We start from the raw sequence: 13,028 nt of genomic DNA, 5'->3' as shown, positions 1-13,028 counted from the left end.
CAATTTGTCATGGCCAATCCACCTAACCTGCACATCTTTGGACTGTGGGAGGAAACCGGAGCACCCGGAGGAAACCCACGCAGACACGGGGAGGACGTGCAGACTCCGCACAGGCAGTGACCCAAGCCGGAATCGAACCTGGGACCCTGGAGCGGTGAAGCAATTGTGCTATCCACAATGCTACCGTGCTGCCCTTAAGAACAAATAAATCTACACTATATCATTTTACCGTAATCCATGTACCTATCCAACAGCTGCTTGAAGGTCCCTAATGTTTCCAACTCAACTACTTCCACATCTACTACATGCATCTGGTGTTCCATTCTGTTTTGCCTTTAAGCTTCTGCAATTTATGTTGTTGAAGTTGTTTTACTTCAAATCTTTAATTGGTGAGAAATAAAAATACTGGTGCTTTGTTCATTCTGATTTTGTTCATTCCACTTCACAACCTTTTTTTTCCAAGTATTGGTGTTAAATCTTGTCCAGTAGGTGGCAGTATTGATGCGGTAATTGGCTACCCCTTTTTTTAAAAACTGGCTCTCTAAAACAAGCTAAGTCCAAGAATAAGATTGTTGGTGGCCTGTGCTACAGTATTTTTTTCAGAGAATCTAACAGTTTATTATTCTTTCCAAAATAGGTTTGGTTTGCCTGTCGCAGCAAAAGGTAAGAACAATATCCTTGTTTGATCCAACATTGTTTGCAATATGACAGCTATGATTTTTAAAAATCTAAACTGAGAAAGAAAAGGAAGTGCATTAATATCATCCCGTCCATCTGTATATTCCACCGCTCCATAATCAATTGGTGCAAGTGCACTTTAAAATTGCAGTTCCTGTGATTCTGGAGCAGATGGGATGATAAGAGTACCGTACGTGTGTATTTTTCTCTTTCCCATATCTCTCCTGTGTATCCACAGCAAAAAGAAGTATCATAATTAAAACCTGTTCCTGGAACCTATATTCCATTCCAGTTCCCTTCACCAACCTCCAACACTCTCCCTTTTCCAAAAGCCAGTTAGTTCTCTTGCTCAAGAGCCAAGTTATGCAATGAAATGAAAATCGCTTATTGTCACAAGTCGGCTTCAATGAAGTTGCTGTGAAAAGCCCCTTGTCGCCACATTCTGCCGCCTGTTCGGGGAGGCTGGTACGGGAATTGAACCCACGCTGCTGGCCTTGTTCTGCTTTACAAGCCAGCTATTTAGCCCACTGTGCTAAACCACCCCTTATTTCCAACGTTGAGGATAAGCCTGCAACAAATATTTTGTTCTGGTGTTTTGGAAATGCTATTCTGGAATCTCTCTCGCCCCTTTTTAAACATGTACATGTCTGCCCGACTTCCCACAGTCCTCATGTCTTGAGTTCCTGGCTTGACCAAGGTGAAGCAGTGCTTGACACAGGCCAGGGTTATTATTCGCAGTGAACGTGAATCTGAAGTTGAGGGTTTGTGCATACCTCCAGGTGGTTTACTTGAACTAATTCCATTACCATTGCACCTCATCTGTACCCAAAATCTATTTAGTGGTGACGATGAGTAGCAATCTTGGGCTCCTAGGTTAAAGAATTTCATTTCAATTTGGGTTCTGCCCCAGTCGCTCCGCCCTTGACCTCATTGCAGCCTTGGTCCAAACATTGACAAAATAGCTGAATTCAAGAGATGAGAGTGACTGCCCTTGACATCGGGGCAGCATTTGACCGAGTGTTGCATCAAGGAGCCCCAGTAAAATTGAAGTCAATAAAGATAGTGTCTTAGGTCACTATCTTCAGCTGCTTCATCAATAATGAATCCTCCAGAATAAACTTTTTCACTCCCTCCACCCTTGATGCACAGTGGCAGCAGAGTGTATCATGGAGAAAAAAACCTGGCACGCCATCAAGCCTCTTCAACAACACTGGGTGGACCTACATATCACAGACAGGTTCAATCAGGCAGCACCTTCTTGCAATTAGGGCAACTAATGCTGGCTTTGCCAGCAATGCGCATCCCATGAAATAATTTTTAAAAGCATATCAAGAATTATACTGACTGTGGTGCCAGTCCAGAAAAATTGGGTAGTAGCTATGTCAGCTTGCAAATTGGTTTCTCATAATCTCTAAAGTTCATTATTGTATGAAGGCTGAATTCTCGAGGTACCCGTGTCATACTAGTCTGCATTATTACATTTTTATATCCGATATCCCAGGAGACAATATTTGTATTGTGCAATGGTCAGTTGCTGTGCTGTACGTATCTATATAGAGCAACATATAGATATGTTCCAATATTTGATGTCTTCTGAAGTGTATTTGAAGTGCTGTTATTTGAAGTGTTCCTGTACTTTGAACTGTTAACCAGGCTGAGTGAACTGCATTCTTTCTAATACAGGTACTCCTGGAACTCTCAAAACTATGGTAAGTTGTTTCTTTAAAAATAAATTGAGTAAATCCAAACTCTGTTCTTTGACTATCTAGTCATAATTTGAGTGGCTATTGCCAAAAGAGTCAATCAAATTATGAGAAAAAGCAATAGACCTGATGATTGGGAACAATTTAAAATTCAACAAAGGTGGACCAACGAATTGATTGAGAAGGGAAAAAATACAATATACAAGTAAACTAGCAGAGACCATAAAAACTGGCTCTCAAAGTTTCTATAGGTATGTAAAGAAATAAAGATTGATAAAAAATAATGTGGGCCCCTTAGAACTAGAACCTACAGTGCAGAAGGAGGCCATTCGGCCCATCGAGTCTGCACCGACCCACTTAAGCCCTCACTTCCACCCTATCCCCGTAACCCAATAACCCCATCTAACCTTTTTTGGTTACTAAGGGCAATTTATCATGGCCAATCCACCTAACTTGCACGACTTTGGACTGTGGGAGGAAACCGGAGCACCCGGAGGAAACCCACGCAGACACGGGGAGAACGTGCAGACTCCGCACAGACAGTGACCCAGCGGGGAATCGAACCTGGGACCCTGGAGCTGTGAAGCCACAGTGCTAATCACTTGTGCTAACGTGCTGCCCAGTCAGAAATGTGGGAATTCATAACTGGGAACAAAGAAATGCTGAGAAACTAAATTTCTTTGGAGAAATTAATGGGATTGAAGGCAGGTAAATCTCCAGGACCTGATAATCTTCATCCCAGAGTACTTAAGGAAGTGGCCCTAGAAATAGTCGATCCATTGGTGGTCATTTTCTAAAAATGTTTCGACTCTGGAATGGTTCCTACAGATTGGAGGATAGCAAATGTAACCCCGCGATTCAAAAAGGATGATATTAGAAAACTATAGACCAGTGAGCCTAACGTCAATAGTAGGAAAGTTGCTGAAGTCCATTATCAAGGATTTCCTCGCACAGCATTTGGAAAGCTGTGGTGTAATCCGACACCGTCAGCATGGATTTACGAAAGGAAAATCATGCTTGACAAATCTAGAATTCTTTGAAGATTAACTCATAAGAGTTGACCAGGAAGAACCGTTGGATGTGGTTTATTTAGACTTTCAAAAGGCTTTTGCCAAGGTCTCGCATGCCAAGATTACTTTGTAAAGTTAAAGTGCATGGGATTGCAGGTAGTGTCTTGAGATGGATTGGAAGCTGGTTAGCAGACAGGAAGCAAAAAGTTGGAATAAATGGGCCTTTTCCCGATTGGCAGGCAATAGCTAGTGGGGTACCGCAGGGATCTGTGGTAGGGCCCCAACTGTTCACGTTAGATATTTTAATGATTTGGACAAGGGAACTGAATGTATTATCTTCAAATTTGCAGATGTTACAAAGTTGGGTGTGAGGGTGAGCTATGAGGAGGATGCAGAGATGCTTCAGCAGGAATTGGACCGGCTGAGTGAGTGGGCACATGCATGGCAGTTGCAGCATAATGCGGATATCCGCATATCAGCTTCAGTAGCAAAAATAGGAAGGCAGATTATTATTTGAATGGGTGTAAATTGAGAACGGTGAATACTCAGCGAGACATTGGTGTCCTCGTGCACCAGTTGCTGAAAGTAAGCGCGCCAGTGCAACAGGCAGTAACAAAGGCAAATAAGACATAGGAGCCGAATTAGATCATTCGGCCCATCAAGTGTGCTCCGCCATTCAATCATGGCTGATATGTTTTTTTTCTTACTTTTTATAAATTTAGAGTACCCAATTATTTTTCTTCCAAGAGGCAAGTTTAGCGTGGCCAATCCACCTAACCTGCACATTTTTGGGTTGTGGGGGCGAAACCCACGCAGACACAGGGAGAATGTGAAAACTCCACACAGACAGTGGCCTGGGATTGAACCTGAGTCCTCAGCACGTAGGCAGCAGTGCTAACCACTGCGCCACCGTGCCACACATCATGGCTGATGTGTTTCTCATCCCCATTCTCCTGCCTTCTCCCCATAGCCCCTGATCCCCTTATTAAACAAGAACCTATCTATCTCTGTCTTAAAGACACTCAGTGATTTGGCCTCCACAGCCTTCTGTGGCAAAGAGTTCCACAGATTCACCACCCTCTGGCTGAAGAAAGTCCTCCTCGTCTCTGTTTTAAAGGATAGTCCCTTTAGTCTGAGATTGTGTCCTCTGCTTCTAGTTTTTCCTGCAAGTGGAAACATCTTCTCCACGTCCACTCTATCCAGGCCTCGCAGTATCCTGTAAGTTTCAATAAGATCCCCCCTCATCCTTCTAAATTCCAACGAATACATAACCAGAGACCTCAACCGTTCCTCGTATGACAAGCTCTTCATTCCAGGGATCATTCTTGTGGACCTCCCCTGGACCCTTTCCAAGGCCGGCATATCCTTAGATACGAGGCCCAACACTGCTCACAATACTCCAAATGGGGTCCGACCAGAGCCTTATACAGCCTCAGAAGTACATCCCTGGCCTTGTATTCTAGCCCTCCTGACATGACTGCTAACATTGCATTTGCCGCCTTAACTGCCGACTGAACCTGCACGTTAATCTTAAGAGAATCTTGAGCTAGGACTCCTAAGTCCCTTTGTGCTTCTGATTTCCAAAGCATCTCCCCATTTAGAAAATAGTCTATGCCTCCATTCCTCCTACAAAAGTGCATAACCTCACACTTTTCCACATTGTATTCCATCTGCCACTTCTTTGCCCACTCTCCTGGCCTGTCCAAGTCCTTCTGCAGCCCCCCCCGCTTCCTCAATACTACCTGTCCCTCTGCATATCTTTGTATCATCTGCAAACTTAGCAGCCGTGCCTTCAGTTCCTTCTTCCAGATCTTTCATGTATATTGTGAAAAGTTGTGGTCCCAGCACCGACCCCTGAGGCACACCACGAGTCACCAGCTGCCATCCTAAAGGATTGAGTCTTTATCCCCACTCTGCCTTTTGCCAGTCAGCCAATCCTCTATTCAGGCCAGTATCTTACCCTTAACACCATGGGTTCTTATTTAACAGCCCGCTGTACGGCATCTTGTCAAATGCCTTCTGGAAATCTAAATAGATCACGCCCACTGGTTCTCCTTTGTCTAAAGTCCTTGTTGCATCCTCAAAAGAATTCTAACATTTGTCAGACATGACGCAGTCCTAGTTTACCATGCACTTCCCAAGTATTCCGCGATCTCCTCTTTAATAATGGACTCTAAAATCTTACCCAATGACCAAAGTCAGGCTAACTGGTCGATAATTTCCCGTCTTCTGCTTCCCTCCCTTAAGCAGGGGTATTACGTTAGCCATTTTCCAGTCCTCTGCGACCCTCCCTGCCTCCAGTGATTCCTGAAAGATCACCACCAATGCCTCCGTAATCTCCTCCGCTACCGCCTTTGGGGTGTAGTCCATCTGGTCCAGGTGATTTATCCACCTTCAGACCTTTCAGTTTCCCCAGGACCTTCTCCTTAGTGATGGCCACTACACTCACCCATGTCCCTGATTCTCCTGGAGCTCTCACCGTGAAGACTGATGCAAAATAACAAAGAACAAAGAAAACTTACAGCACAGGAACAGGCCCTTCGGCCCTCGATACCTGCGCCGATCCAGATCCTCTATCTAAAACTATCGCCTATTTTCTAAGGATCTGTATCCCTCTGCTCCCTGCCCATTCATGTATCTGTCTAGATACATCTTAAATGACTCTAGCGTACCGCCTCTGCCACCTCTGCCCGCAATGTATTCCAGGCACCCACCACCCTCTGCGTAAATAACTTTCCACGCATATCTCCCTTAAACTTTTCCCCTCTCACCTTGAACTCGTGACCCCTAGTAATTGAGTCCCCCACTCTGGGGGAAAAAGCTTGTTGCTATCCACCCTGTCTATACCTCTCAAGATTCTGTAGACCTCAATGAGGTCCCCCCTCAACCTCCGTCTTTCTAATGAAAATAATCCTAATCTACTCAACCTCCCTTCATAGCTAGCACCGTCCATACCAGGCAACATCCTGGTGAACCTCCTCTGCACCTTCTCCAAAGCATCCACATCCTTTTGGTAATGTGGCGACCAGAACTGCACGCAGTATTCCAAATGTGGCCTAACCAAAGTCCTATACAACTGTAACATGACCTGCCAACTCTTGTACTATTAACTATTCAGTTCCTCTGCCATTTCTTTGTTTCCTATTACGACAACCCCAGCCTAATTTTCCAGTGGTCCAATGTCTATTCTTGCCTCTCTTACCTTTTTATGTATTGAAAAAAACCTCTTCCTATCTTCTTTTATATTACTAGCTAGCTTGCACTAATTTCATCATCTCCTCTTCCCCCCCCCCCCCCCCCCCCCCCCCCCCCCCCAATTGCTTTTTTAGTTGTCCTCTTCTCACTTTTAAAGGCTTTCCAATCCTCTGGTTTCCCACTAATTCTCGCCACCTTGTATGCTCTTTCTTTTGCTTTTATGCTGTCCCTGACTTCCCTTGTCAGCCATGGATGTCTTGTCCTCCCCTTAGCATGTTTCCTTCTCCTTGGGATGAATTTCTGTTGTGCCTCCCGAATAACCCCCCAAAACTCCTGCCATTGCTGTTCCACTGTCTTCCCTGCTAGGCTCCTTCTCCAATCAACTCTGGCCAGCTCCTCCCTCATGTCTTTGTAGTTAACCCTTATTTAATTGTAATACCGTTACATCTGATTCCAGCTTCTCCCTCTCAAACTGCAGGGTTAACTGTCATATTGTGGTCACTGCTCCCTAAGGTTTCCTTCACCTTAAGTTCTTTAATCAAGTCTGCCTCGTTACACATCACCAAATCCAGAATTGCCTGTTCCCTAGTAGGCTCTGTCACGAGCTGCTCCAAAAAAAATCTTTTAGACATTCCACAAATTCCTTTGCTTGGGATCCACGACCAACCTGATTTTCCCAGTCCACCTGCATATTGAAGTCCCCATGATGATTGTAATATGCCTTTTCTATCTCCTGATTTATTTTCTGCCCCACATCCTGACCACTGCTAGGGGGCCTGTACATAACTCCCATCAGGGTCTTTTTACCTTTGCGATTCCTCAACTCTACCCACAGAGATTCTATACCTTCTGATCCTATATCGCTCCTTGCTATCGATTTAACTTCATTCCTTACTAACAATGCAACCCCGCCCCCTTTGCCCATCTGCCTGTCCTTTCGATAGGACATATATCCCTGGATATTTAGATCCCAGCCCTGATCGCCTTGCAGCCACGTCTCTGATGCCCACAACATCGTACCAGCCAATTTCACTTTGCGGAAAAGGCTCATTTACCTTGTTCCGTATACTGCACGCATTTAGTCCTGCATTGACCACCTCCCATCTCATATTTTGTCCCCTTTTTTGCTCTGCCTGAGGTTAGATTCTGGCCACCTTCTATACTCTCCATTCTATTATAGAACATAGAACAATACAGCGCAGTACAGGCCCTTCGGCCCACGATGTTGCACCGAAACAAAAGCCATCTAACCTACACTATGCCATTATCATCCATATGTTTATCCAATAAACTTTTAAATGCCCTCAATGTTGGCGAGTTCACTACTGTAGCAGGTAGGGCATTCCACGGCCTCACTACTCTTTGCGTAAAGAACCTACCTCTGACCTCTGTCCTATATCTATTACCCCTCAGTTTAAAGTTATGTCCCCTCGTGCCAGCCATATCCATCCGCGGGAGAAGGCTCTCACTGTCCACCCTATCCAACCCCCTGATCATTTTGTATGCCTCTATTAAGTCTCCTCTTAACCTTCTTCTCTCCAACGAAAACAACCTCAAGTCCGTCAGCCTTTCCTCATAAGATTTTCCCTCCATACCAGGCAACATCCTGGTAAATCTCCTCTGCACCCGTTCCAAAGCCTCCACGTCCTTCCTATAATGCGGTGACCAGAACTGTACGCAATACTCCAAATGCGGCCGGACCAGAGTTCTGTACAGCTGCAACATGACCTCCCGACTCCGGAACTCAATCCCTCTACCAATAAAGGCCAACACTCCATAGGCCTTCTTCACAACCCTATCAACCTGGGTGGCAACTTTCAGGGATCTATGTACATGGACACCTAGATCCCTCTGCTCAGCCACACTTTCAAGAACTTTACCATTAGCCAAATATTCCGCATTCCTGTTATTCCTTCCAAAGTGAATCACCTCACACTTCTCTACATTAAACTCCATTTGCCACCTCTCAGCCCAGCTCTGCAGCTTATCTATATCCCTCTGTAACCTGCTACATCCTTCCACACTATCGACAACACCACCGACTTTAGTATCGTCTGCAAATTTACTCACCCACCCTTCTGCGCCTTCCTCTAGGTCATTGATAAAAATGACAAACAGCAACGGCCCCAGAACAGATCCTTGTGGTACTCCACTTGTGACTGTACTCCATTCTGAACATTTCCCATCAACCACCACCCTCTGTCTTCTTTCAGCTAGCCAATTTCTGATCCACATCTCTAAATCACCCTCAATCCCCAGCCTCCGTATTTTTTGCAATAGCCTACCGTGGGGAACCTTATCAAACGCTTTGCTGAAATCCATATACACCACATCAACTGCTCTACCCTCGTCTACCTGTTCAGTCACCTTCTCAAAGAACTCAATAAGGTTTGTGAGGCATGACCTACCCTTCACAAAGCCATGCTGACTATCCCTGATCATATTATTCCTATCTAGATGATTATAAATCTTGTCCCTTATAATCCCCTCCAAGACTTTACCCACTACAGACGTGAGGCTCACCGGTCTATAGTTGCCGGGGTTGTCTCTGCTCCCCTTTTTGAACAAAGGGACCACATTTGCTGTCCTCCAGTCCTCTGGCACTATTCCTGTAGCCAATGATGACATAAAAATCAAAGCCAAAGGTCCAGCAATCTCTTCCCTGGCCTCCCATAGAATCCTAGGATAAATCCCATCAGGTCCCGGGGACTTATCTATTTTCAGCCTGTCCAGAATTGCCAACACCTCTTCCCTACGTACCTCAATGCCATCTATTCTATTAGCCTGGGGCTCAGCATTCTCCTCCACAAGATTATCTTTTTCCTGAGTGAATACTGACGAAAAATATTCATTTAGTATCTCGCCTATCTCTTCAGACTCCACACACAATTTCCCATCCCTGTCCTTGACTGGTCCTACTCTTTCCCTAGTCATTCGCTTATTCCTGACATACCTATAGAAAGCTTTTGGGTTTTCCTTGATCCTTCCTGCCAAATACTTCTCATGTCCCCTCCTTGCTCGTCTTAGCTCTCTCTTTAGATCCTTCCTCGCTACCTTGTAACTATCCATCGCCCCAATCGAAACTTCACACTTCATCTTCACATAGGCCTTCTTCTTCCTCTTAACAAGAGATTCCACTTCCCTGGTAAACCACGGTTCCCTCGCTCGACGCCTTCCTCCCTGTCTGACCGGTACATACTTATCAAGAACACGCAGTAGCTGATCCTTGAACAAGCCCCACTTATCCAGTGTGCCCAACACTTGCAGCCTACTTCTCCACCTTATCCCCCCCAAGTCACGTCTAATGGCATCATAATTGCCCTTCTCCCAGCTATAACTCTTGCCCTGCGGTGTATACTTATCCCTTTCCATCATTAACGTAAACGTCACCGAATTGTGGTCACTGTCCCCAAAGTGCTCTCCTACCTCCAAATCCAACACCTGGCCTGGTTCATTACCCAAAACCAAATCCAACGTGGCCTCGCCTCTTGTTGGCCTGTCAACATATTGTTTCAGGAAACCCTCCTGCACACACTGTACAAAAAACGACCCATCTATTGTACTCGAACTATATATTTTCCAGTCAATATTTGGAAAGTTAAAGTCTCCCATAATAACTACCCTGTTACTTTCGCTCATATCCAGAATCATCTTCGCCATCCTTTCCTCTACATCCCTAGAACTATTAGGAGGCCTATAAAAAACTCCCAACAGGGTGACCTCTCCTTTCCTGTTTCTAACTTCAGCCAATACTACCTCGGAAGAAGAGTCCCCATCTAGCATCCTCTCCGCCACCGTAATACTGCTCTTGACTAGCAGCGCCTCACCTCCCCCTCTTTTGCCTCCTCCTCTGAGCTTACTAAAACACCTAAACCCCGGAACCTGCAACATCCATTCCTGTCCCTGCTCTATCCATGTCTCCGTGGTCTGGAAACTTTACGCAGAGGGTGGTCTGGTCTTATGTGGTCTGGAAACTTTACTAACCTCTCCTGAGCCCTCGACTCCTTTAACTAGTTTGAAGTCCTCGTCATTAACCTGCACTTCTACCTTCTCCTTTAACTTTGATTTTCTAATTCTCCATACAACTGAACCCACCCCCACTATTCTGCAGCCCTAGTTATGGTATGTTGGCCTTCATAGCAAGAAGATTTGCATATAGGAATAGAGATGTTTTATTGCAATTGTATACGGTCACACCTGGAATATTGTGTGCGGTGTTGGTGTCTGTATCTGAGGAAGGATGTTCTTGCTGTGGAGGGTGTGCAGCAAAGGTTTACCAGGCTGATTCCTGGGATGGCGGGACTGTCATACGAGGATTATTAGTTCGGATTATATTCATTGGGGTTTAGAAGAGGGAGAGGGGATCTCATAGAAACGTACAACATTCTAACAGGATTAGACAGGGTAGATTCAGAAAGAATGTTCCTGATGATGGGAGAGTCCAGAACTAGGGGTCATAGTTTGAGGATAAGGGGTAAACCTTTTAGGACTGAGGTGTGGAGAAATTTCTTCACCCAGAGAGTGATGAATCTCTGGAATTCACTGCCACAGAAAGTAATTGAGGCCAAAACGTGTAGTTTCAAGAAGGAAGTAGCTATAGCTCTTGGGGCCAAAGTGATCCAGGAAATAAGGGAAAGGTGGGATCGGGGTATTGAATTGATGATCAGAATGAACACGCACTAACAGATTCAAAAACAGCTTCTTCCCCACTGTCACCAGATTCCTGAATGGCCCTCTTATGGACAACTGATCTCTTCACGCATCTTTTCTACTGTTGTAGCACTACATCCGTATGCTTCACCCGATGTCCATGTATTTACATTGTGTATTTATCGTACGTCCTATATTTTTTCATCTGTGGAGCGATCTGCCAGGGTTGTTTTTTTAAAATATAAATTAGTGTCCAATTATTTCTTTCCAATTATGAGACAATTTAGCGCGGCCAATCCACCTAGCCTGCACATCTTTGGGTTGTGGGGGTGAGACCCACGCAGACGCGGGGAGAATGTGCAAACTCCACACGGACAGTGACCCAGAGCCGGGATCGAAACTGGGACCTCAGCGCCGTGAGGCTGTAGTGCTAACCGCTATGCTGCCCCGGATCTGCCTGGATTGTATGCACAACAGTACTTTTCACTGTACCTTGGTACACTTGACAATAAATCTAAATCTTTAAAAAATGGCGGGGCAGGCATGAAGGGCCAAGTGGCGCCTCTCGCTTCTATTTCCATGTATTTCCTTTTCCTAGACTTGTTTGTGTTTACATAGAATCCAACATAAATACCCTGGCCGCGAGGTTTGCCAGTGTCACGCAGGAGGGTTTAAACTAGTATGACAGGGGGATGGGCACGGGAGCAATAGGTCAGAAGGTGAGAGCATTGAGGGAGAACTAGGGAATAGGGACAGTGTGGCTCTGAGGCAGAGCAGATGGGGAGAAGTTGCTGAACACAGCGGGTCTGGTGGCCTGAAGTGCATATGTTTTAATGCAAGAAGTATTACGGGTAAGGCAGATGAACTTAGAGCTTGGATTAGTACTTGGAACTATGATGTTGTTGCCATTACAGAGACCTGGTTGAGGGAAGGACAGGATTTAGATGTTTCAGGCAGGATAGAGGGGCATGTAAAAGGGGTGGCGGAGTTGCGCTACTGGTTAGGGAGAATATCACAGCTGTACTACGGGAGGACACCTCAGAGGGCAGTGAGGCTATATGGGTAGAGATCAGGAATAAGAAGGGTGCAGTCACAATGTTGGGGGTTTACTACAGGCCTCCCAACAGCCAGCGGGAGATAGAGGAGCAGATAGGTAGACAGATTTTGGAAAAGAGTAAAAACAACAGGGTTGTGGTGATGGGAGACTTCAACTTCCCCAATATTGACTGGAACTCACTTAGTGCTAGGGGCTTAGACGGGGCAGAGTTTGTAAGGAGCATCCAGGAGGGCTTCTTAAAACAATATGTAGACAGTCCAACTAGGGAAGGGGCTGTACTGGACCTGGTATTGGGGAATGAGCTCGGCCAGATGGTAGAAGTTTCAGTCGGGGAGCATTTCGGGAACAGTGACCACAATTCAGTAAGTTTTAAAGTGCTGGTGGACAAGGATAAGAGTGGTCCTAGGGTGAATGTGCTAAATTGGGGGAAGGCAAATTATAACAATATTAGGCGGGAACTGAAGAACCTAGATTGGGGGCGGATGTTTGAGGGTAAATCAACATCTGACATGTGGGAGGCTTTCAAGTGTCAGTTGAAAGGAATTCAGGACCGGCATGTTCCTGTGAGGAAGAAGGATAAATACGGCAATTTTCGGGAACCTTGGATAACGAGAGATATTGTAGGCCTCGTCAAAAAGGAAAAGGAGGCATTTGTCAGGGCTAAAAGGCTGGCAACAGACGAAGCCTGTGTGGAATATAAGGAAAGAACTTGAGCAAGGAGTCAGGAGGGCTAGA

The 13,028-nt window shown here is 45.4% G+C and overlaps 1 protein-coding gene across 2 annotated transcripts in view; it reads left to right on the top strand.

The window, feature by feature from the left end:
- The window catches only part of sarnp (SAP domain containing ribonucleoprotein), a 67,145-nt gene that overhangs the window by 22,779 nt on the left and 31,338 nt on the right, over positions 1–13,028 (top strand). For both annotated transcript variants that reach the window (XM_072494075.1, XM_072494074.1), the window contains exons 7-8: positions 638–663; positions 2,362–2,387. In XM_072494075.1, the coding sequence (XP_072350176.1) occupies positions 638–663; positions 2,362–2,387 (52 nt within the window). The remainder of the gene's footprint in view (positions 1–637; positions 664–2,361; positions 2,388–13,028) is intronic.

This window comes from Scyliorhinus torazame, chromosome X (genome assembly GCF_047496885.1).
Source record: "Scyliorhinus torazame isolate Kashiwa2021f chromosome X, sScyTor2.1, whole genome shotgun sequence".
Lineage (NCBI taxonomy): Eukaryota > Metazoa > Chordata > Chondrichthyes > Carcharhiniformes > Scyliorhinidae > Scyliorhinus > Scyliorhinus torazame.
This window is presented reverse-complemented; position numbering and strand designations above follow the sequence as displayed.